At 46.1% G+C, this 24,447-nt stretch overlaps 1 protein-coding gene across 1 annotated transcript in view; it reads right to left on the minus strand.

Annotated features, from left to right (window-relative positions):
• The window catches only part of LOC138968506 (UDP-N-acetylglucosamine--peptide N-acetylglucosaminyltransferase 110 kDa subunit-like), a 98,635-nt gene that overhangs the window by 57,230 nt on the left and 16,958 nt on the right, over positions 1 to 24,447 (minus strand). The window contains exons 4-9 of the mRNA XM_070341075.1: positions 14,291 to 14,359; positions 11,451 to 11,567; positions 9,949 to 10,028; positions 8,896 to 8,985; positions 8,426 to 8,531; positions 5,671 to 5,811 (exon numbers count right to left, since the gene is read on the minus strand). Of these exons, the coding sequence (XP_070197176.1) occupies positions 5,671 to 5,811; positions 8,426 to 8,531; positions 8,896 to 8,985; positions 9,949 to 10,028; positions 11,451 to 11,567; positions 14,291 to 14,359 (603 nt within the window). The remainder of the gene's footprint in view (positions 1 to 5,670; positions 5,812 to 8,425; positions 8,532 to 8,895; positions 8,986 to 9,948; positions 10,029 to 11,450; positions 11,568 to 14,290; positions 14,360 to 24,447) is intronic.

Raw genomic sequence — 24,447 nt, forward strand, 5'->3', positions numbered from 1 at the left:
TTCCGCTGCCTCCTGCAGTACCAGCTGAGTGTGGCTGAGACACAGAGATTCGGCCTGATTTAAAATCAGCCAATCGTCCAAGTACGTCCTGAGACGTATACCTTGACCCCTGATCAATGCGCAAAACTGGCGCACTACCATAGTAAAGATCCAAGGAGCCAAAGAGAGGCCGAATGGCAGGGCTCTGAATTGGAAGATCCTGTTGCCCCAAACAAACCGAAGCCATTTCCGATCTGTTTGGTGCATCAGAATGTGGAAGTACGCGTCCGTTAGGTCTATGGACGTCACCCGATCGGAAGGCCTCAGCGCCTCCCTCACTGAAGTGGGTGTCTCCATGGTAAACCTGATTTTTCTTAGGAATAGGTTTAACTGGGAGAGATCTAGAACTGGACGCCATCCTCCCGAGGCTTTTGGGACGACAAAAAGACGTCCGTAAAAGCCTGGGGAGGCATGATCTAGAACCTCTTCCACGGCTTGCTTCTGAAGAAGTTCGACCTCGGCCTGAATAGCATCTCTGGCTTCTGTCCTGGCCGGAAATCGAAAAGGAGGAGGGGTTCTGGTCAAAGGAGCTCTGTGAGTGCTCCAAAGGAGCCGGAACCCTGATCGGAGCACCCCCGCGATCCAGTGGTTGTTCGTTTTCTTCAACCAAGCTGGTAAGGCCTGAAAAAGACCTCCCGCCACCGAAAGAGTGGGGGATGCAGGGGTGCTCGGACCGGGGGAGCATCATTGGGGGTTAGGCTTTCGACCTGACCCCCTCTTCCCGAAAGAAGGAGGTCTGGTCTTGGAGTAAGGACGAGAACGATTCTTTCCCCTCGAAGACGACCCAGACTTCGAACTCTGACCGGCGTTGGATGACGCCGAGAACGAAGGAGCGGGAAGTCCGCTGCGTTTGGTCTGATGCTTTGCGAAAGCCATCTCTGAAAGTTTGACAAACTGTAAGTCCTTGGATTGCTGTGATTGCTTCTGCAGTGCATCCAGCGAATCCTGTCCAAGAAGAGAGCCCTCGAGAAAAGGGGAGTCCATAAGAGAGTCCTGAATGTTCTTATCCTCTAGACGAGAGCCCGTCAAAAGAGCTTCTCGTCGCCAGAAAATAGCCTGCGCAGACATAGCCATTTGCTCTGATGATACCCTTGCTAAGGTTGCAAAGAGCAAAGCCACATCCTTTGGATCTGCGTCCTGCCTGAACACAAAGGGATCCAGTGAGGACATAACCGCACGCAAGAGAGAGCGAATCAGCGTCTCAGTCAAAGACTTTAATTCCAAGGAAGAGTGGCCGCATTCTTCAACAGCAATGAGATCCTTTTCCTTACAAACGGAAAGTCTCTCTTTGTTGTAACCATCTTGTCTAATGGTTGCCAAGTCCGATAAAACCGGAAGTGGAACCATAGGCAGGGCAAAGGAATTGATCAAGTTCCTGCCAGTGTTAGCAAGACGAAGCTTCCGGTTGGTGGTCACGGAGTGATGAGCCACACGTCCAGGAGTCGCAAGCCAAGGCAAAGCCAAAGCAGGAGCTTCCCCATGCGCTGTCAACAAAGGCAGAGGTGGGGCAGAAACATCGTTTGAAAAAACTTTTGCAAGTTGAAAAGCCACCGAAGGAGACTCTAAAAACTTAGAGATTGCTCATGAGACAGAGCAAAATCAGTAAAGGCTGATAGTGGAGGAACAGCAGATGAAGATGCTACCGCTACCCCTTCAGGGAAATAGTGCGTAGTAACCTCTGCTGCTAGTGCCAACAAAGATGGCAGCTTAGCCGGAAGTCGAAAAGGGGCGTCCCCATCTGCTTCAGAAGCTTCTTCTTCCATATCCTCTTCATCCTGTTCAGTAGTATCCCAACGATCATCTAAGGGATGAGAACCAGAAACAAATCCCGTTGAGGCGACATGTGCCAAAACCGGAAAAGGTTGGGAAAAATTCCCTGAAACCGGAACTCCGTGAACGGAACCCCCATCCACCTGCCTCATGCCAGCTGAAAAGCTGGGAGAGGAAGTGGATGCAGCCTGTGTAACAGCAGCGGAAACCGCAGTAGCGGAACCGGAAGCCGAAGGCTGATGAGTGCCAACTACCAACACAGAAGTGTTAGCGGCAGAAGGCAATACCATCCTGCCACCGGAAGCCACAGCCGCAGAAGCGGAAGCGGAACCAGCAGTGGATTGGTAAGCATCAGCACCAACCGGACCCATAGAATGGCAACCGGAAGATCCTGTTGTCCTACTACTGGAAGTAGCGGACACATGCTCTTCACACCCCAACCCGTACCCCGGTAGGGCATAAGGCTGACGTGAGGAATGAACCTTTTGGCTGGTATGCCCTTCTGCTAAAGTGGAAACCGTTGCCGCAGGTTTGCGTACTTCGCCAAGAACACTTCCTGCCGACGCATAAGCACCGAGAGGACCAGGAGGTGCTGTTGTCTGAAAATCAGACAAAAATTTGTCGAAAGGAGTTCCTGACGACGATTCCAACACCACTGTTGGTTCTGCAACTACGTCAGCAGACGTAACAGTTGCAGCTGGCTCTAAACGAACCCGCGCAAGAGACTTAGAGTTTCCAACTCCTGACGGGAGGGGCAGTGAAGCAGACAAAGCTATCTGCCGTTCCGTCGCTAGCATGTCATGAACCTCTGTCTTAAAAGAAGACAAAATAGCCAGTAAATCGAAAATTTCAAAAATAAATTTTCATTTAATTAATATACTTACTCAACTCACATAAATAGCAAAATTCGGTTCACAATGGAAACACCAGCAGCCGTCAGGGAGGCGCTTCGCCCCGGAGACTGGGTGACGTCCGTCGACCTGACGGATGCCTACTTCCACATCCTCATGCACAAGGCGGACCGGAAGTGGTTGCATTTCTTGTGGGGGGATCGTGTGTCCGGTTTTTGATTCTTTGCGAGAAAATCGGGCCGAAAAAGCAGTGAGATAGAGCCGTCTCTTTCGAAAGTGATGTCACGGTCTAGACCGGAAAGGCCGTGGATCTCGCTACCTCTCCGCGCTGAAGCGAGCAGTATGAGCATGGGAGTCTTACGCGTAAGATTAGAGAGGCTAGCGCCTTGTAGCGGTTCAAAAGCGCTAGAGCGTAAGAATTCTAGTACCAGAAGAACATCCCAAGCCGGGACCGAAGTCCTTGCCGCTGCAGAACTGAGGGCCGCGCCCTTTAACACACTCGCGATGACTCCCCCGAGGGAGATGGAGCGTCGGAGTTGCTGACCGGCGAACTCTTAGGGTAGACGCGGCACGACCCTGAGAGGAGAGCCATGCCAGATGGTTTGCGACCTGCATAGACCGCGGAGCGACCGGGTTAACATCATTAACCGCACACCATCGAATCCAAGACAGCCAATGTGACGAATAAACGGAGGAGGTGGAACGCCGGTGAGCCTTCTGGACTAAATCTAGAGTGAGGTCAGAGGCACCTGAGCGCCTCCGTGATCTCCGCACAGTTTCCAGGCGTGCAGATCCAGGAACTCGGGGCGATCGTGTAGGATCCCCGTCTTGGGTTGAAGCAGCTCCCCTCGCCTGAGGCCGAGAGGGATCGGAGGGCCGCTGGCAAGCCGCAAGAGGTCCGGGAACCAATGCTGACTCGGCCAGCGTGGGGCCACGAGAAGAAGACGAGGCCGCTCTAAGTCGGCCTTTCGCAGGACCCTTCCGATGAGCGGAGTGAGAGGGAAGGCGTAAGCCTCCAGCCCTGTCCAGCTGATCGCCATCGCGTCGATCTTCCACGCCTCCGGGTCCGGAAAGGGAGAGACGAAGATCGGGAGGTGACGCGAGAATCTCGTGGCAAAGAGATCGATCATCGGGCGCTCTACTTGCGCCCAAAGACGGAGGAGCGCCTGATGGGTGATGGTCCACTCCGTGTGAAGGACCTGAGAGGAGCGGCTGAGAGCGTTGGCCAAGACGTTCAGACAGCCGGGCAGATAGCGAGCCGAGATCAGGATCTGATGGTGAGCGCACCAAGAAAGGATCTCGCAAGCTCGGCTGGACAACAGCTGAGACCGAGAGCCCCCCTGCTTGTTGAGGTAAGCAGCCACCGTCGTGTTGTCGGTATGGATCAACACATGGTTGCCCTGGAGGGCGGAGACAAAATGCTGAAGTCCCAAGAAGACCGCCTCGAGCTCGAGGCGGTTGATGTGCCATAGCTGCTGATCCGGCGACCACCGACCGGAAGTCGTGTGCGTATCCAGGTGAGCTCCCCAGCCCTTCTGAGACGCATCCGAGAAGAGATGCGTTGAGGGAGGGGGTAGCGCTATGGGCACTCCCTGCGTGAGCCAGGAAGAGTTCATCCACTGAAGCAAGGTCTGCTGAAACCAGCGCCCGAGATGGACTGAAACATCCCATCCCTGTGAGGTCGGGTTCCAGACTGAACTGAGGGCCTCCTGAAATGGGCGCTTGTGTGCCCTGCCCAGAGGGATGAGAGTCGACATGGACTCCATCTGGCCCTGTAACGACGCAAGTGTCCTGGCTGGGGCCGACAGGGAAGACAGGAGGGCCTGCAGTTTGTCGATACGACGTTGAGTGGGACAGACAGTCCATTCCCGTGTGTCGAAAACCATGCCCAGGTAAGAAAAGGTCTGGGACGGCGTCAACTCGGACTTGGTTCGATTGACCTGAAAACCAAGAGCCTGTGCCTGGGCAAGAACAAACTGGGTATGCTGGTGACAGTGCCTCCTGCTGATGAAGGATCAGCCAGTCGTCTAGGTACGCTCTGAGACGGACGCCGTGCCGCCGCACAAGGGCGCAAAACTGGCGCACCACCATGGTGAACACCCAGAGGGCGAGTGAAAGCCTGAAGGGTAGGGCTCGAAATTGGAACACACGATCCCCCCACAAGAAACGCAACCACTTCCGGTCCGCCTTGTGCATGAGGATGTGGAAGTAGGCATCCGTCAGGTCGACGGACGTCACCCAGTCTCCGGGGCGAAGCGCCTCCCTGACGGCTGCTGGTGTTTCCATTGTGAACCGAATTTTGCTATTTATGTGAGTTGACGTAAGAATATGTTATTGAATCGGCTTTGCTCAAAGATTGCTCGGCTTGAGGAGCCTGAACCTTCTCTGAAAATGATTTGTCAGTTGAGGTAGGTTTGCCATCAATAGAAACAAAAAAGGATTCTTGAGTCTCCGGGTTGAGAACGCGCCGTGCGTTGAAGGAAAAGGAATGTGTCACCGGTATACATCCTGCGCATGCGCGGTACACCGGTAGGGGAGATAACCACTACGGACCATGCCTTATATGGCATGTGGTTTTTGTTCTAGAGTTATCTCCCCATGTTACCATGTAGGAGTGCTTCAATGTCTTAGCAACCAAACGAAGTTATTGCTATCTATGTGAGTTGGGTAAGAATATGTAATTTAATCTTGTTAACAGACTGTTTACTTGTTGTTTTTTTGGTCACGGACTGAATGAAAAAAGCAATACATGCTTACTCTGTTATCATTGTAAAAGAAAATACAATCAATTTAATTCAATTCAACAGATTATTCACTTGTTCTAAAGACTTATTATTCAAGGACCGGATGAAAAAAGTAACACTCTGTAGTACAAAAGTAGTACTGTTATCATTGTGAAAGAAAATACATTCAATTCAATTTCAAAGGGTGAAAGGTTTAGAAAAAAAAAAGGGGGGAGGAGAAAAAAAAGGTTTGGACATTTCTCTTTGGATGATGAAGAAGGTCCTACCTCCAGAGCCTTGAGGTAGAGCCTAACAGCTTCCTCTGTGTTTCCCTGCTCTCGCTTGATGTTGGCCAGGTTGTTGAGGGAGTCTGCGTGTGTGGGGCTCAGCTGTAGCGCGGTGTTGTAACAGTCTTCTGCCTCCTTCACCTGTCCCAACAACACCAATCACACTCTACATCACACACACACTCTATAATGACAAAAGCTGTAATCATTGATCAAATGCAAAGTTATACAGTTATTTGTATTCATTAAAATAAACAGTGCCCCAATAAATATACAGGAATGACAATGTATACGTGTAACTTTGGGCGTGTGAAACTCCTATTGTCAGTACTTTTAGAAAAAGAACAGCAAACGACACCCCTTCATCATGTCCCATTGCATTAACAGGTCTTAAAAGGAGGGTTCCACTGTATATGATTCAAAATATTTGCTGTTCTACCCTCATAAAATAATGTGCAAGAGAACGTTGATTTTTCCTACTGTAATTGCCGTAAAATTGATCTTCTTGCGACCTGACAAATCAATTCACTAACCTGTGAGCTCAAATCAAACAATAACATCATATTTTGAGAAAGTGGAGACTTATTTCCCTGTTCCCTCAGTGGATATTATAAGTAGTGATTGATCTTCTCCAGCAAACATTTTCATGTTGTGACCTTTAAATTTGACCCAAACAAACCAAGATCATCAATACCTACACGTGTGTGAAATTTGGAGGCTCTAGCTTCAAAAACATCAGAGAAATCCTCAATGTTAAGATTTTAGGCACCGAACATGACTCCACTGTGACCCTAAAATATGACAAGGGTCAACCAAACTGGGGTCTCCCCAGGAGATCATCAAACCATAGAAGTGTGCAAACTTTCAAAGCTCTAGCTTCAAAAACATATGAGATAACCTCAATTTTAAGTGTTATTGTCAATGGTCGGCCTTACATTGCTCATTCCTAAGACTCTCCTGATTACTCAGGGGAGTGAAAAATCAGACAAGGACAGAAAAAATGTTAGTATCAATTTTAATATGTATTATTTTCATAACTGCCCGTTGCTGTCAAAATACCAAGAATATTGTAACTATGGAGGTAAACTTGCCTACTTGTGTCATTGAACATCTGTTTGATCACAGTTAAATAGCGGGAACACTGATACTTCTGCGCGATGTTCGAGTCCGGAAACGCACATTTGACTGTCTGTGAAAAGTCACATCTGCGACTGTGCCGAAGGGCAAGTTTATTTTAAAAATCATCACCAAAAACATAGCTTCCGCAGAAAGTGCTGCCTGCTCCTCGGGTATTTTTTTCGGAGGATAGACTGTCTTTGACGCTTCTCGTGCTGGCTATATTTGACCCGCAGCATCTGACACGGTTTGCAGTGTTGCCACCATTCGATGCCACGGTTGGGAGGCATGCTTCGGGTGACTGAGACTCCTGTGCCCTGACTGGTTACGTCTTGGCCTCTGGTCACAGTGAAGCAAGTGACCACTGTGTAGTTGTTTCGGAATGATGGAAAACTGCAAATAGCCACGACTTTCGCTTTGTCCTGGTGACATGCTCTCATCTCATCACTTCTTAAGAGATTCAAAATGGCACTTGTAACATGTTCATCACTATACTGGGTTAATCAAGACTACGCGCCAAGAGAGCTGCAAAACGGGTGTGTCAAAATACTGGATCGGCTGTACTGATCATATTTTAGACAATCAAGCGTAAAAAATAAGGCGAAATTGTTGAGTTTATAAACTTACATGCACCAGAGAACACAATGCGAGGCACAGATATTTTATAATAAGTGCACTCACTCATCTGCAATGCTGGACAGAGATAAAAATTTAGCCTTTGTTTTCAAAGTAAAAGATACCTCCATTCCTTTCCACAATTTTCACTGGCTAACAGATAGTCTAACAAGAAGGGCAAAGCCCACACGACTCACATGCTGAACAGACCTTGATCTTTCTTTCAGAATAATTTTACAATAAAACTGAGAAAAACAATATTTTACACATTTTTCCTACCAAAATACATGTGACCTTGACCCAAGGTCAAGGTCATCCAAGGTCATGCAACACAAAGCTGTTAATTCAAGACATAGGAAGTACAATGGTGCTTATTGGCTCTTTCTACCATGAGATATGGTCACTTTTAGTGGTTCACTACCTTATTTTGGTCACATTTCATAAGGGTCAAAGTGACCTTGACCTTGATCATATGTGACCAAATGTGTCTCATGATGAAAGCATAACATGTGCCCCACATAATTTTTAAGTTTGAAACAGTTATCTTCCATAGTTCAGGGTCAAGGTCACTTCAAAATATGTATACAATCCAACTTTGAAGAGCTCCTGTGACCTTGACCTTGAAGCAAGGTAAACCAAACTGGTATCAAAAGATGGGGCTTACTTTGCCCTATATATCATATATAGGTGAAGTATTCAATCTCAAAAACTTCAGAGAAAATGGGAAAAATGTGAAAAATAGCTGTTTTTTAGACAACATTTATGGCCCCTGCGACCTTGACCTTGAAGCAAGGTCAAGATGCTATGTATGTTTTTTGGGGCCTTGTCATCATACACCATCTTGCCAAATTTGGTACTGATAGACTGAATAGTGTCCAAGAAATATCCAACGTTAAAGTTTTCCGGCCGGCCGGCCGGCCGGACGGACGACTCGGGTGAGTACATAGACTCACTTTTGCTTCGCATGTGAGTCAAAAATGTATCTAGCTTGGAAAAATACCACACTATCTATACAGCTGCTTACCTGTCCCTTCTCCTTCAGGGCGTTGGCCAAGTTACAGTATGCATCAGGAAAGTTGGGCTGCAGCTCTATGGCACGCCTGTATGTGTCGATGGCCAGGTCTATCAACCTGTACATAAAACACATACACCTCTTACAACTGCAGTGGTCTATTATGACTAACTACGCCTGTTTGTGTTCACAGTCAACCTGTACAGAAACACATGCAACTGCAATAAATTGAATAATCTATTACAATTTACAGCTCAAATACATTCAGAAACTTAAAATTCCAAGGCGCTGCCCCCCCCCCCCCCCCCCCCCCCCCCACACACACACACAAAATTATATGTGCACTAGTTATAAAAGATTTTTCAAACATCTTAATCGGCTAATTCACAAAAGTGGCAACCAACCATCAGAGTTGAGAGTCACTGCGGCTGACTACAAAACTAACGTTTAGTGAACAGGCTCTGTTGCTTCACAATGCTTACCCTTGTTCATAGTAGACACAGGCCAGGTTTCCGTGTACCACAGCATGGTTGGGACTGAGATTCAATGCACGTAGATAGGCTGCGACAGACCTGTCAAACAGAGATAACACAATATATGAAAGCATGCAATAAATAGATGATAAACATATTGACCAAAATAATTGCACAAAAGTACACGCCCAACTGACCTCAAACCGAAGAAAACTGCTACCAAGGTGACAATACCATTCATGAATCATTGTCTCATAACTCGTTGCTGCTATGAAAAACAGAATACATTTCTGTTTACTAAGTTAGGAGGGTTGCTGAAGTTCAAGTTTCAGCAACAAGCAAGAGACGGATAAATTTCTAGGTTCACTTGCCTACAGGAATTCCAATTAGCCAAAAACATTCAAAATATTTTCCCATGAGAAAGGTAGTCTTTCTGAAAACTCACTTTTTAGACTTAAGACAAAATGTTAGTCAAACCAATTGAATAAGTAGGCAAATAAGAAAAATTATTGGCAACACATCTATACATTTTGCAATAATATTGAAATGAACAACTGTACAGTTGAAAACTCAACAGCTACTTGTGAAGTTCACAACTTGCCGCTTGCCCGATGAGCTAGTGATTTACAATTTTTAAACACACAACAACATTTCTACTCAACACTGGGCAAATATATTTCCGCATCCCTGGTTAGTGAATCTAGATTTATTGATTGTCCATCGCTTGGACGAGTTAACATAAGCCTTCATTTTTAAGGACAGCTAAGTTTTGCTTAGTGCTTGGGATCTTGGTGTTATGTCTCAGTTAAATGTATGCTTTGTATGCTTGTTGATTTGTGCTAGTTTATTCTATAATGAATTTGTAAAGCGCCTGGAGCCAATTGATGGGACTCGCGCTATAGAAAAGTTATTTATTATTATTATTATTATTATTACATGTACTGACTATTTCAACCTCCACCTTTGACTGGAAATCACTAGTGTTGTCATTCTACCAAATGTGAAGCAAGAGCAAAAACAGCTGAGTTACAAACAGAAAACTCTTTGTTAAACTTTCCTCACCTGTCAAATATTCTTGCCTCCTTCAGCACATTTCCCAGGTTGATGTATGCATCTAGAAAGTTAGGATCCAAGGCAACAGCCTGAAAATACACCAGACTGAGGTATGTACATTTAGGTGTCATCAACTTGATCAAGGGTGTGGGGTGGAGGGGTGGCAACAATTGTCAGATTACCGGCCCCCGTGGCGCAGTGGTTAGCGCATCGGACTGCGGGCCGGGAGGTCGTGGGTTCGAATCCCATCAGGGTCATGTGGGTTTTTCGGGCTACGGTCGGCTCCTACCCAGAGTGGAAGTGCTATGGTTCCTATGGGAAGGCTGGAATCACACAGCCGAGTGTCATTCACTTAACGAATGCGACTTTGAGGGTGCTCCGGTTCTGTTTACCTGACCAACACCGCAGGTGCAGCAGTTCTCGGGCCTGGTTGACACCAGGATATATTATGACAGTAAGCGTAGAGTGCTGCCCTGTCACGTAGTCTCAAACCAAATTGGAAATCCATAGCATCATCATTATAATCATCCTCATCTCATTAATCATCCAAAATTATAAAATGTCCTTGCTCTTGTGGCCCTTCATGCCCGGAGCTCTCATGGTGACCTTGGTCTCATTGTTCCTGTTCCATCCTTCCCTGAAAAGTACTTCTGCTGTCAGTCTTCAACGTGTGACGTTCTGGGGGGTCGACGGAGGGACGTGGTGGCGGTCTGCTCTCTGGAGGGGACGCTCACTTAGTCTGGCTCCGCGACTTAGCAGTCAATGTCGTTAGTAGGGGGCATAGTAGGTAGTGGGCTGAGTCCGTTAGCTCGGGACAGACCCACTACTGAACACCGTCGAAGTGACTCAGCAGAAGTGCAGTGTCAACTTCCGAGGGTAGCCTACCGCAACGACCCGACATCCCTCCCTGGAGCGTCTGTAAAATCAACAGGACTGGCAGCGGAACGAAATTCAGATGTGGATGGAGCAGCGAATACAGGGACGGGGCGGTGTGAGAGAACACCGGAACAAGGAACAGGTGTAAGGGGAAAAAAAATAAAAAAAAAAAAAACCCCAACAATTGTCAGATTCTGAGAGGCACATATTCAAACCAAAGTCGCAGGTATGTGCCCTTTCCAGCAAGAAATGAGACATAGTCAAAATTACACTGACGACTCATTTTTACCGACGGAACTCTAATGTGAAGGAATTTGCAGTCAAAATAATCTCCTCAATGTCAGAATTACTGTTGTTACTAATTCATTAGTCTGATTTCAAAAATTCTTTCTGGTACTGCCCTGAATTCCTTGAAGATATTGTTTTCAATGTGCTCTCCTTCTGGCAACACTTGGTTGCTATCAACCTTCAGAACTGTTCATACAAAATAACAGATGTCAAGTCAAATGAGCATAGCAGAAGGTTTACAGGCTTTCTCCGGTCCAGACACAACCCTTTTTCAACTGGTTACATTATTTTAAATACTCCAGAAGTAGAAAAAAATGAAACCTTCTTACTATGTTAGAAACACCTACCTTCTCAAAGTGATGGATGGCTAGCCAGATTTCTCCCTGAGCATTGAAGACACAGCCCAGGTTGCTCCAGGCCACGGCAAAGTTGGGGCATGTCTCTATCGCCTTCAGGTAGCATGCCTAGAAAAGGGATTGAAACGGGGCAGAAGGGGATTTGGTGGAAAGGGGGTGGGGTGGGAAAGACACAAGTTAGTTTTGGAATATTTCACAGACTGAGCGCAGCACCTATCTGTCGCACCTAACAGCGCTAAATTACTCCTCTGCAGCAACCGCAGAACGCCTGAGCGCACCTACTGAAAAAGAAAGACGCAAGAAAGCGAGCTGAAGTCTGTACAGGAAAAGCAGCCCTCAATCTATGAAACACTTTGCCCTTTCTGAGTACTCTGTATCTCCAGAAACTGGGCAAGCACATACTGGTCCTTCGTCAATGTGAGAAAAGATCACTGCAGCATCATTCGCTGTCCATTTTCATGGCAATGTGCATACACAATTAGGTCGGTCATTTCATTTTCATCTCCTTTTGATACAGAACAAACATCTGTAAATACTTTGAAAAAAAGGTTCTTACAATGCCTGACCTTCCATATCTATCATTAGAAGAAAATATATTCACCAGAAGTTACTTGAAGAAATTCAAAACTTTATTGACATCTTTTATCAAATGACTTCAGACTTATGTGCCTGCCAAAGTCATGCAGATTAGAGTCCATCACTTCAGTACGCAAGTTTGCATTCTTTACACAACTTTCTTCTTTTGATGTAAATCCCCTCTGGAAAAAAGCCAAAACTTTTTCTCATGAAAGGGCAAAGTGTGTTTTGCCTAAGCGCAGAAAGAATTCCTAGCACGCAAACTGAACTGCAAGATACCTAATGCCATTAATCCTATTTGTTTCTCTAAAATTATATACTGCGCAGTTATCGCACTACAGGGAGCGCAAGACCACAAGAAAACAGTGAAAGCTGTACCATTTTGAAGAAGACAGTAAGGTGATTGTCTTGCATAACAATGCACTTCATTCATTACAACTGTAATAACAAAGGGAAAAAACAGTTTGCCATGGTTGTTATCTGTCTGGGGGACTGAGTAATACATTACATAGCCAGGGGGTTGAAGGACACCTTATATGTTAGGAGCTTTGGGAATAATTTTTTCTGGGGAGTCAGAGGTAGTGAGGGATAACAATGCTCTTTAACAAGCAGCTAATCCTCGCAACAAGGAACTGGTACAAGTGTCAATATCTACCCTGGTCTTTGTTGCAGCAGGAGAGGGACATGTCACTGCCTGGTTAATGCTTCGCTTAATCTAACGCTGCTTGCTGCGCATCGCTTAGGCGTCATACAATACCTCCTGCGAAGACAGGTGTCACTGAAGATGCCAGGGGGCAGCTGCCATTGGTGTGTCTGGATTTCAGGCGACAAGACCAGTTATCCATTATTAGCACACCTTGTCTCAACCTAGAAACTTGTAAATAGAAAAGAGTTCTTAGTGATATTCTCTTAAGCCACTCATCTTTTGTATGTGAGACAACACACAAGACATTCTGACTACGTCAGTGAAAGCAAAATTATAAATTAAAGGCACAGCCAACTGATTATTTCTCTGGGTTTTAATTTTCATAAATGGATGAAACAAAATCAAAAAAGCCAATGCATGTGTCAATAGCTGAGTCCAAAGCATTCTCAAACACCAGCTATAAGGCAGCCCTGAGGCCAAATCAGCACTGAGTGAGAGATATTTATAGGCTTGAGCAAAACAAGACCAAATAAACCACACACCAAGATTTGAAACTTTTATCTGAAGGCTCAACTTTCACAACTCATGATGAAACATGTCAAAGACGCTTATAAGTTCTACATATCTAATTTTGAAGCAGTTCACAACTTACTGGTTGTCAAGTTTAAAATAAAGTCTCAGTGGAGAACACTTCATAGCTCAAAATTGCTTGTGGATACAAGACGGACTGAAAGTAGAACAAGCTCAGATTGTTAGAAACAGGACAGCATATTCAATGTACTACATGAGTTCAAAGGAAAAATTCTAACGGCATTTTCCTTTGGTTACATCCACCAACTTTGAAGCACAAAGAAAGGGGAAAGTATGAAATGATTTTGTCTGATTGCACTCACAACTGCCTTTAGCTTTCTGTATCTGAAACAGCTAAAGATTCTCTCATCTTGAGAACTTTTATCAATGTCTTCTCTTTCAATGAAATCAATGTTTTTACAAAAGCTTAAGTGCCCCAGTAACATGTCTTTCAACAAATTTGCTTGTTTCAGAGAAATGACAATTCAAATGAAAATCAAAGATAAAACACACTCTACTTGGCTGAACACAAACATTTCATTTTTAAAGAGAAGACTTTGCAAAACAGAAACAACTGCCATTTCTCCATATGCCTCAGGGTCTATGCAGAAATTCTCTGCAGAACAGTATAGCATAGCTGCCACAATGAAGTAAAAATTAAACACATTTCACACCTACCCACTTGCCTTGTTTTGAGAAGAAAAGGACGGATACCATGGTTTCACTTCACAACCAAGTGAGAATCACATGATTTAGATATCATTAATGTTACTACTTTAAACAAAACAGGAACAAATTGAAGCCATTTTCAATGGCATGATAAAGTGTCTAGAATGCATTGGCACAGTGTTCATGGAGCTCATGTGATAAATTTATATTCATGGCGGCAGCTTCAAAACTGCAAACAGATATACTAATTAGAACCTTTGAGAATGCTTTGAACAGCACAAATACGCAAAGGAATAATTTCATAAAATTCTGAATTTGCCTAAGAAGTGCCAAAAGCACTACATTCTAAAAATACGTTTAAAGTACTTACCTTAGCTTCATCCAATCGCCCCAAAGCTTTCAGAAGGTTGCCAAGGTCACTACGCACACAGTACAAGTCCTGAGGAAAAAAAAGAAGTTTTCATCAAGAAAAATATCCCTCTCATGCTGACAAAGTAACTTTTAAATGCTTCTTTCTGATTTTATCTTTTACAACCTGAGACGCCAGACATGGCCCAGTGCAGTGGAGGCCCACGAAAAGCTGTGGGAAACTGAAGAGTCACTGTGACAGACCGCTGACTTCGCCCTAAAAATCTTATTGACAATCTAGTATGGCTGTCTGTTTCAGTGTTTGTCTGGTATTTTGTCACCTCACATAGCATGCTATCTCTACCTGTCCCAAGATAGGCCATTTGGTCCTAATGCCTATCTTACACTGTACCGAATATCCTTGCGAATATGAACATGTTGTATTTGGCACACAAAAAAGAGACGAATGGACAGGAACAAATATTGAAAATCGAAAATTTTATTTGATTAATATACTTACCCAATTCTCATAAATGCATTGACTTCAATCTCACAAGCTAGATGTCGAAACACTACTCAAATTACCTGCTCTTGAAAGGGTGGTAACCAAGCTAAAAAAACAGACGCCATAGCCGTTGCTATGCCCTGAACCCACTTGGCTACCCATAACCCCCCGCGCACCACGTGAGCGCCGGCATCCGCACTAATCATTCGAGACTTCTCAAAAACCCGTAGGAAATTAAGTGGCGGGGATGGACGATGAGAATTGGGTAAGTATATTAATCAAATGAAAATTTATTATTGAAATTTTCGATTAAATTACATATTCCTACCGCAATTCTCATAAATGCAGATTGCTCCTAAAGGAGGAGGGACTTAATTATGTCCCTGAAAGAACCTGTCCTGCAGAAACTAACGAGGGCAAAGAAAAGGCCTCGTCAAGTCAAGAGCAGGAGATGTCCAGGAGGTAAAAATTAATGAACACGTCATCAGACCTCCAAAGAGAAGATGGCAAAACTTCGCCTAAGTGAAGGGAATGCCACACAGAGAGAAAAGAACCCCTCCAGCTCTGGACTCCTCTGAAAAGGACAGAGGGAGGACTGAACGCCCCCCTTTGTTCAAAAGGCGACCACTCATAGGACTGTCCTATGAAAGTAGCAACACCTCTTGTGAGAGTCAATTAAGAGAAGTCTCTTTCACCCATAGTGTAAAGAGATAAGAACATGAGCTTTAAGGCTCTTAGTTCCAATTGACTTAGCGCAAGTTAGAAAGGATTTTAAAACTCTAACCAGACAGTTAGAAAATCCAATTCGCCCGGAGCGAGAATTTCTTTCTTTATTTGGTGTTTAACGTCGTTTGCCCGGAGCGAGAATCCTCCCGAGAGGAGAGAATCAAATACCAGAGGAGATTGACCAGGTTTCTGATTCAAGAAAATCTGGCCGAAAAGCCGTGAAAAACGGAATATGTTCCAAGGCTACATCCTCCGGTAACCCCAATAGCGCATGGGTCTCACTGCCCTTCAGGGCTGAGGCCCAGAGTAAGAGGACCAAAGTCCTACGCGTAAAGTCTAGCAAACGAGCCGAGAGTAAGGGCTCAAAATGCCAAAGAACGCAACCATTCCAAAACTAGAAACAAATCCCAACAAGTCGCGTAAGGCGAAAATACAACATTTAGTCAAGCTGTCGAACTCACAGAATGAAACTGAACGCACTGCAATTTTTCAGCAAGACCGTATACTCGTAGCATCGTCAGTCCACCGCTCATGGCAAAGGCAGTGACAAGAAGAGCGGGGTAGTAGTTGCGCTGAGAAGGATAGCACGCTTTTCTGTACCTCTGTTCATTTTAACTTTCTGAGCGTGTTTTTAATCCAAACATATCATATCTATATGTTTTTGGAATCAGGAACCGACAAGGAATAAGATGAAAGTGTTTTTAAATTGATTTTGAAAATTTAATTTTGATAATAATTTTTATATTTTTAATTTTCAGAGCTTGTTTTTAATCCAAATATAACATATTTATATGTTTTTGGAATCAGAACATGATGAAGAATAAGATGAACGTAAATTTGGATCGTTTTATAAAAAAAAAAATTTCTTTACAATTTTCAGATTTTTAATGACCAAAGTCATTAATTAATGTTCAAGCCACCAAGCTGAAATGCAATACCAAAGTCCGGCCTTCGTCGAAGATTGCTTGGCCAAAATTTCAATCAATTTGATTGAAAAATGAGGGTGTGACAGTGCCGCCTCAACTTTTACAAAAAGCCGGATATGACGTCATCAAAGACATTTATCGACAAAATGAACAAGTCGCGTTAGGCGAAAATACAATATTTAGTCAAGTAGCTGTCGAACTCACCGAATGAAACTGAACGCAATGCCATTTTTAAGCAAGACCGTATACTCATAGCATCGTCAGTCCACCGCTCATGGCAAAGGCAGTGAAATTGACAAGAAGAGCGGGGTAGCAGTTGCGCTAAGAAGGATAGCACGCTTTTCTGTACCTCTCTTTGTTTTAACTTTCTGAGCGTGTTTTTAATCCAAACATATCATATCTATATGTTTTTGGAATCAGGAACCGACAAGGAATAAGATGAAAGTGTTTTTAAATTGATTTCGACAATTTAATTTTGATAATAATTTTTATATATTTAATTTTCAGAGCTTGTTTTTAATCCGAATATAACATATTCATATGTTTTTGGAATCAGCAAATGATGGAGAATAAGATAAACGTAAATTTGGATCGTTTTATACATTTTTATTTTTTTTTACAATTTTCCGATTTTTAATGACCAAAGTCATTAATTAATTTTTAAGCCACCAAGCTGAAATGCAATACCGAAGTCCGGGCTTCGTCGAAGATTACTTGACCAAAATTTCAAGCAATTTGGTTGAAAAATGGGGGCGTGACAGTGCCGCCTCAACTTTCACGAAAAGCCGGATATGACGTCATCAAAGACATTTATCAAAAAAATGAAAAAAACGTTCGGGGATTTCATACCCAGGAACTCTCATGTCAAATTTCATAAAGATCGGTCCAGTAGTTTAGTCTGAATCGCTCTACACACACACACAGACACACAGACACACGCACATACACCACGACCCTCGTTTCGATTCCCCCTCGATGTTAAAATATTTAGTCAAAACTTGACTAAATATAAAAAAACGTCCAGGGATATCATTCCCAGGAACTCTCATGTAAAATTTCATAAAGATCGGTCCAGTAGTTTAGTCTGAATCGCTCTACACACACACACGCACAGACAGACAGACAGACACACACACACACATACACCATGACCCTCGTCTCGATTCCCCCTCTATGTTAAAACATTTAGTCAAAACTTGACTAAATGTAAAAAGGAACAGGGGTACGCCTCTAAACCTCTTAAAACAAGGTCCTTTGATCATGCCCGCAAAAGCGCCATGAACATGGATAGAGGCCTATTTGTTTCAAATTAGCTGAGATAGCCGAGACGCCTGAACCTCAGAGAAGAGGCCAAGCTGCCCCAAGCCGATAAGAAACAGAGGTGATTAACCTTTTAACTACCAATTTTTTTTTTACTGTAGAATCCCTCAGCTCCCAAGTTATTTTGAGCAAAGACAGTCAAAATCGAGTATGTTTGTTTAAATTATTATTACTCAGCTTCTAGTAGTCAGATTGATATAAAATTTTGGTATGTTATTGGATAGTGATCAAAATGTATGTATTCTTCGTGGTATGAATGTCGGAGTGTTGTAATGGTTTATTTACCTGTCTACCTGTCAATAAATTTGAAAAAGTACGTCTGTTTTCATGTATATTCGGAGACACGCACAAAAAAATCCCGTGAAAAAAGATCGATTGAAACTCGCACTGAAGTCGAAAGCACTTGCAAACACAACTTGGCGGAAGTGAGACAATCCCACAATGCATTTGCAACCATCTTATTACTACTGCTCGCGCACAACAACCGCAAACAACCGAAACAGACGCTACATCGGCGAGGGGCGGTATCGGGAATAGCGGCAATGGCGGAAGACGGGCGGTATCGGGCGGTATGGTAGTTAAAAGGTTAACCACCTGGATTGAGAGCGGGGCGCTAAGGAGTTGCACCCCCGCTCTATACACCAATTGGCCAAGAAGGCAGAGAAAGTGGAGGACCTATGTGCTTCATGCACCCAGACCAGAGTCATAACCCACGATCTGTAACACAAACAGCACAAACTCCAGCCCTGTATGCAGAAGGCCCAACCCGTGTGCAAGCCCTGAGAGGACCTGCTGAACGAGTCGGCCCGATTATAGAGACGGCCGGGGAGATATTTCCCTGAGATATTGATTTGGTGTGAAAGGCACCAACTCAGAATCCCGTAAACTCTGTCTGACAGGGAGCGAGAACTTGCTCCTCCCTGCTTGTCCACATAGACAGCAACAGAAGTATTGTCTGTATGCAACCGGACATGCCTGCATATAGCCAAAGAGAAAGGCTGGTAGACTGAGAGCTACTGCTCCTAACTCCAGGCAATTGAGATGCCAAAGGAGTTGAGTCTACGTCCACAGCCCCAAGACTGTGATTGCCAATGTAGGCTCCCCATCCGGACAGAGACGCATCCATGAAGACAGTGGTCCAAGTCCGGAGGGGGCAAAGCTAGGGTAATGCCCTAGAGGGAACAGCATGGCCACCGATTCTATCTGCCAGAGGATCGAGGCTAAGGCCTCGCAGAGGTCTGCTGCCATGCCAGCCTGGCAGTGATAAGAGCCTAAAGACGCTCTATCCTCTCCTGTGAAGGACGAACCTTCCAAGAGAAAGTGTCGAACGACATGCCCAGGTAGAAAAAACTCTGGGAATGGGGACAGCTCGGATTTTGCCTGGTTTACTGAGAACCCCAGGAAAAGAGCCTGGTTCAACACGATCTGAATGTGCAGCTTTCTTTCTTTCTTTATTTGGTGTTTAACGTCGTTTTCAACCATTCAAGGTTATATCGCGACGGAATGTGCAGCTGGCAAGCTGATGACTCTGATACAAGATCAACCAGCCACCAAGGTACGCCCAGAGACGAATACCTCTCTGTCTAATCAGAACACCCAACTGACTGCCCACCATGATAAAAATCCATGGAGACAGCAACAGTCTGAAGGGCCGAGCCCTGAACTGAAAACACCTGGTGCCTCCAGCAGAAACGGAGCCACTTCCTGTCTGCAGGATGCACAAGGCAGGCTCAAGTGAGAGCACAGAGGAAAATCTCAGCAAAAGCTGAAAACTCCAAACAATGCCATCCTATCAGGGAGGAGTCACTGAATCGAAACCCCACTTTGTGACCGGGAGAGCATTAAGTGCCCTGCTACTTGACCTTGAAAGAAGGGTAAGACTGAGGCTTCCGAGTAGGGTATAACAAAAAACCCGAACAATGCCTGTCCCTTCCTTCCTGTAGCAGGTGTGACAACGAACCCTTGCAAAAGAAGGAGATCACACCAGGTGAAGACAGTGTGGGCACACTGCCACATCACCCTCTCTCTCTGTGGTCTGTTTGTGAAGCAACAAGTCTAGCTCCGCTGGAACAGGAAAGCTAGCTCGTGGCAACGAAAAGGTCTGGATTAGATTCCGAGACTTGACATTCCAACTATCTTCTTCTGCACTAAAAGTGAGAACGAAGTATCCCGAACCTAGAAACCAGCCACTGGCTAGCAGAAGTAGGAGCGGGACCATGTGCATGAAGCAGCGGGAAAGGTGTAGGCTGGAGACCACTACCCTGAGGTGCGGGTCAAGCCAAAAGCTGCGACATGAGGTAGGCAATCACAGGAGACCCAACAAATCAAAAAGATTGCGAGTCAGCCCGTAGACTTAAGGTCATCCGCGGCAGAGGGGGGAAGAGAGACACCATGCTCTGAATCCTCCACCCCTTCCGGGAAATATTAAGCTAGTCCCCAACAGCCACTTTTGCATAGCGAGCCTACCAGCAGTAGGCAGCGCTACCACTCTTCCTCCTGCACAACGGAGTCCTAATCCCCACCCGCCGCTGCGTCAAAACACCAAGGCGGGGAGACGGGGGAGGCAGCGCACTAAAACTCCAATTGAAATGCATGCCAAGAGTGCGAGTGAAAGCGAGCTTTGTCTGCCCAACAAACCACACCGCTAACCTGCCCCGAGGGGAGAGAGGGGTGGGTATTTGGTACAGCGCCCTGCCGAGAAGGAGGGCGAACGGGGATACGAGACAAAACCGAGACCGGTCAGTCAAGCCCGCCCGCTGTGAGCTTTTCTCTGTTATACCAGACAAAGCCGAGAGCGGACAGGCAAGCCCGCCCGCTGTGAGCTTTCCCTTAGTTAGAGAAGCGTCCAAGTGGAAAGAAGAGGTCTGACAGATCAAGCCTACCCATCTCCTCCAGAGAGGGGAGAGAAGAATCAGAGTCGACCTCCCTCTTTTGCTGAGGTTTGTTTGGGGCAACAAGGCAACAAACTCCGACAGAATCGGGAACGTTGCCCTTGGCAAAGCAAAAGTCTGAATAAAATTCCTAGACTTGACGTTCCAGTCCACCTTCTTCTGCACCAATGGAGAAAAAGAAGTGGTCTGGGCACTTGAAGCCAGCCACGGGCTTAGCAGAAGGAGGCGATGGACCATCCGCATGCAACAGCGGCACAGGAGTAGGTGAAAGACCGCTCCCCTGCCTAGCCAAAAGTTGTGACATGTGGTAAGCCACGGCGGGAGACTCTACAAATCGAAAAGATTGTGAGTCCACCCGCTAAGGCCGAAAGTCATCTGCAGCAGAAGGGGGGAAAGAGACACCTTGGTCTGAATCAACCACCCCCTCCGGGAAATAAACCGCTGCCACAGAAGCCGCTTTCCTCATTGCCTGCCTAAACACAATAGGCAAAGCTACACACTCTCCCTCTTCCTCAGAAGAATCCCGAGTCCCCACCATCCATTGTTGTCACCGCACAAAGGAGGGGAGACTGGGGAATGAAAAGCGTGCTCCGCCCCACTTGCCAACCACCACCACTCCCCACCATCCATTGTGTCACCGCACAAAGGAGGGGAGACTGGGGAATGAAAAGCGTGCTCCGCCCCACTTGCCAACCACCTCCACTCCCCAGCCCCAAAGGGGAAGAGGAGTAGACAGCCGGCACAGCACCCTGCCGAGAAGGAGGGTGGACGGGGGCATTGAACAAAGCCGAGACAGGCCCATTGTTCCCCAACCGCTGTGCGGGAGGCTGGCCCCAGTCAACAAAACCAGTCTGACTAGTTTGAGCCACCCCGCCCCCCGCGTGGGGAGGGAGGTGGCCCGTCACAGCAGAAAAACAACCCCCGAGAGGGGTAAGACGGAGTGAGAGACGAGACCGAACACGGCCGCCCCCACCCGTCCACCTGCTGGAGTCCTGTAGCCCCACCGCCCACCCACCCCGAGGGAGGAGGGGGGCGGTTGCCGGGCGAGGACAATAGTGGCATAGACTGAGAAGACAGTCCAACAGCGCCCACCCAATCCCGCCCAGAGGGCGGGAAAGGGTGGGCAGTCGCCACAGCTCCCACCCGATCCTGCCCGGAGGGAGGGAAAGGGTGGGCCACTGACACAGCCCCCTGCCCCCATTGAGGCACAGTGGGAACAAGCCCAGGCTGAAGTCCTGCAGCCCCACCGCCCACCCACCCCGAGGGGGGGGCGGTTGCTGGCCGAGGACAATAGCGGTATAGACTGAGAAGACAGTCCAACAGCGCCCACCTGATCCTGCCCGGAGGGCGGGAAAGGGTGGGCCACTGACACAGCCCCCAGCCCCCATTGAGGCAGAGTGGGAACAAGCCCAGGCTGTGACTTACCGTGCCCCCCCACTCCCCCTTCCAAACGGTAAGGGGGCTGCATGCCCGACTCGGCTGTGCTAAAAGCAAGGAGAGCGGGCAGAGACAGGCGGGGAGCAGGCCCCCTCTCCCTACGGAGAGAGTGCTCGTGAACAACCCAGTACTACAGAAAGGGCTGAACCGAACTGGCCATTTGCACCAGACCACGGTGCGAAGCAGGAACCCCCCCCCCCCCCCCCCCCCCAACGCACTGAGAAATCCCGAAGGTAATCAGAGTGGTCAGAGGCAGGAAGGGAGCAGGCCCCCCCTCCTGAAAGGAGAGGGTGCTCGTGAACAACCCAGAGCCACCAGAGGCAAAAAAGGGCTGAACAGAACTGGCCATTTGCACCAGACCACGATGCGAAGCTGCCCAGGAGTACGCCGCCACAGTGGGCGGGCCGATCGTGCCTGAAACAGCTGAGAAATAAACACATATTTCATCGTTAAGTCCCCCGAAAGTGGAAGACACTGACTGGTTCTCCTTAAGAGGAGAGGCGGGCTGGGAAGAAAAAACGAAACCTTATCCGCACGAATAGCTACTACAAAAGAAGTACTACTCGAAGGGTCGACGACCCGCACAGAGGTTTCTAAATAGGGCTAGCAGCCTTATTCACTTCCTGCCTCGCACTAAGTTACTGCTTGCTATCGGCCATCTTGTAAATGGCCGAAAAACGTAGTCCACCAGAAAAGTAAATTTCTGAAGCGACTGCAAAACAAGCAGCTAACAAACAACAATTCAATTCAATAAAAAGGACAGGTCTCACCAAAAGAAAGGCGAACAGGTAAAGGCCCCCCCAAGCCCGTATCGTCACAAAGACGAGGGCGAGGGAAAGCCAAGTGAGCAGTCGAATTCCGCACGTCTGACGTGTGTCGTCGAAAGTCGAGAATGATTATTCCGGATGCCGGGGCTCACGTGGTGCGCGGGGGGTTATGGGTAACCAAGTGGGTTCAGGGCATAGCAACGGCTATGGAGTCTGTTTTTTAGCTTGGTTACCACCCTTTCAAGGGCAGGTAATTTGAGTAGTGTTTCGACATCTAGCATGTGAGATTGAAGTCAATGCATTTATGAGAATTGCGGTAAGAATATGTAATTTAATTCGAAGCCTTACCGATCATTGCGAATGCATACAAATCCATATACGAATGTCTTGCGGAAGTATTACGAACGTTGTGAATGGCCTTGCGAGTGTTGCGAGTGCTTGCAAACATTTTACGAATAAAGCAATTATGCAATTCGCATTGTTTGTAATACTGCTCTTACACCATGCCGAATTTCCCTTGCGAATAGAATTCACCAATAATTCGTAATGATCGGGACATGGTCGCAAGACATTCGTAAATGCTCTTAACCATTCGTCTCTTGTTGCGAATATTAGCAACATGCTCCTAATATTCGCAAGGTAGGCATATTCTTCAGTATTCGCAAGCCATTTGTAATCATCGTAAACAGTGATGGCGCTAATATTTTTTCAAACTGGTACACAAACTTTTATGATGAAAACTGTCAAGAAAAAAAAGGTAGGCTGGTCATTGGAACCAGTAAGAGTCCAACTCAGAGTACTGGTTTTGTTGTTTTACCAGCGAAAAAAACGGTAGTTCTAAAAATAAACCGGTAGGTTATACCGGCAGCCAATTATTTTCTGGTATTTTCTCATTTCAACCGGTAAAATACCGGTACTTACCGGTTAACGCCAATACTGGTAAAGGTATTCGTAGCGCTCGCAAGGCATTTGCAATGATCGGTACACATTCGCAAGCACTCGCAACCATTCGTAAGACATTCACAAGAAATGTGTATATGAACATGTTGTATTTGGCCAAAAAAAGAGACTAATGGACAGGAAAAATATTGACTATTCTAAGCCTTACGAATCCTTGCGAATGTGTTAAGAATGGTTGCGAGTGCTTGCGAATGTCTACTGATCATTGTAAATGCATGCGAATCCATATTCGCAAGGATATTCGGCACAGTGTAAGACAGGCATAACGAATGCCTTGCAATCGTGACGAATACATTGCGATGATTACGAATGTTCGCAAGGATATTCAAAACAGTGAGAGACAGGCATAACGAATGGTTGTGAATGTCTTGCGAGCGTTACGAATACATTGCGATGATTACGAATGTCTTGCTAATACTTAAGAGTACGTTGCAAAAAAGTTAAGAATATGACTTCTTTGCGAATATTAGGAACATGTTACTATGTTCAAAACAAGAGACGAATGGTGGCGAATGGTTAAGAACATTTACGAATGTCTTGCGACCATGTCCCGATCATTGTGAATTATTGGAAAATTCTATTCGCAAGGGCAATTCGGCACAGTGTAAGAGTAGCATTAGAGGACGTAAAAATCAACTAGTCAGTCA

This window comes from Littorina saxatilis, linkage group LG6, assembly GCF_037325665.1.
Source record: "Littorina saxatilis isolate snail1 linkage group LG6, US_GU_Lsax_2.0, whole genome shotgun sequence".
Taxonomy (NCBI): Eukaryota; Metazoa; Mollusca; class Gastropoda; order Littorinimorpha; family Littorinidae; genus Littorina; species Littorina saxatilis.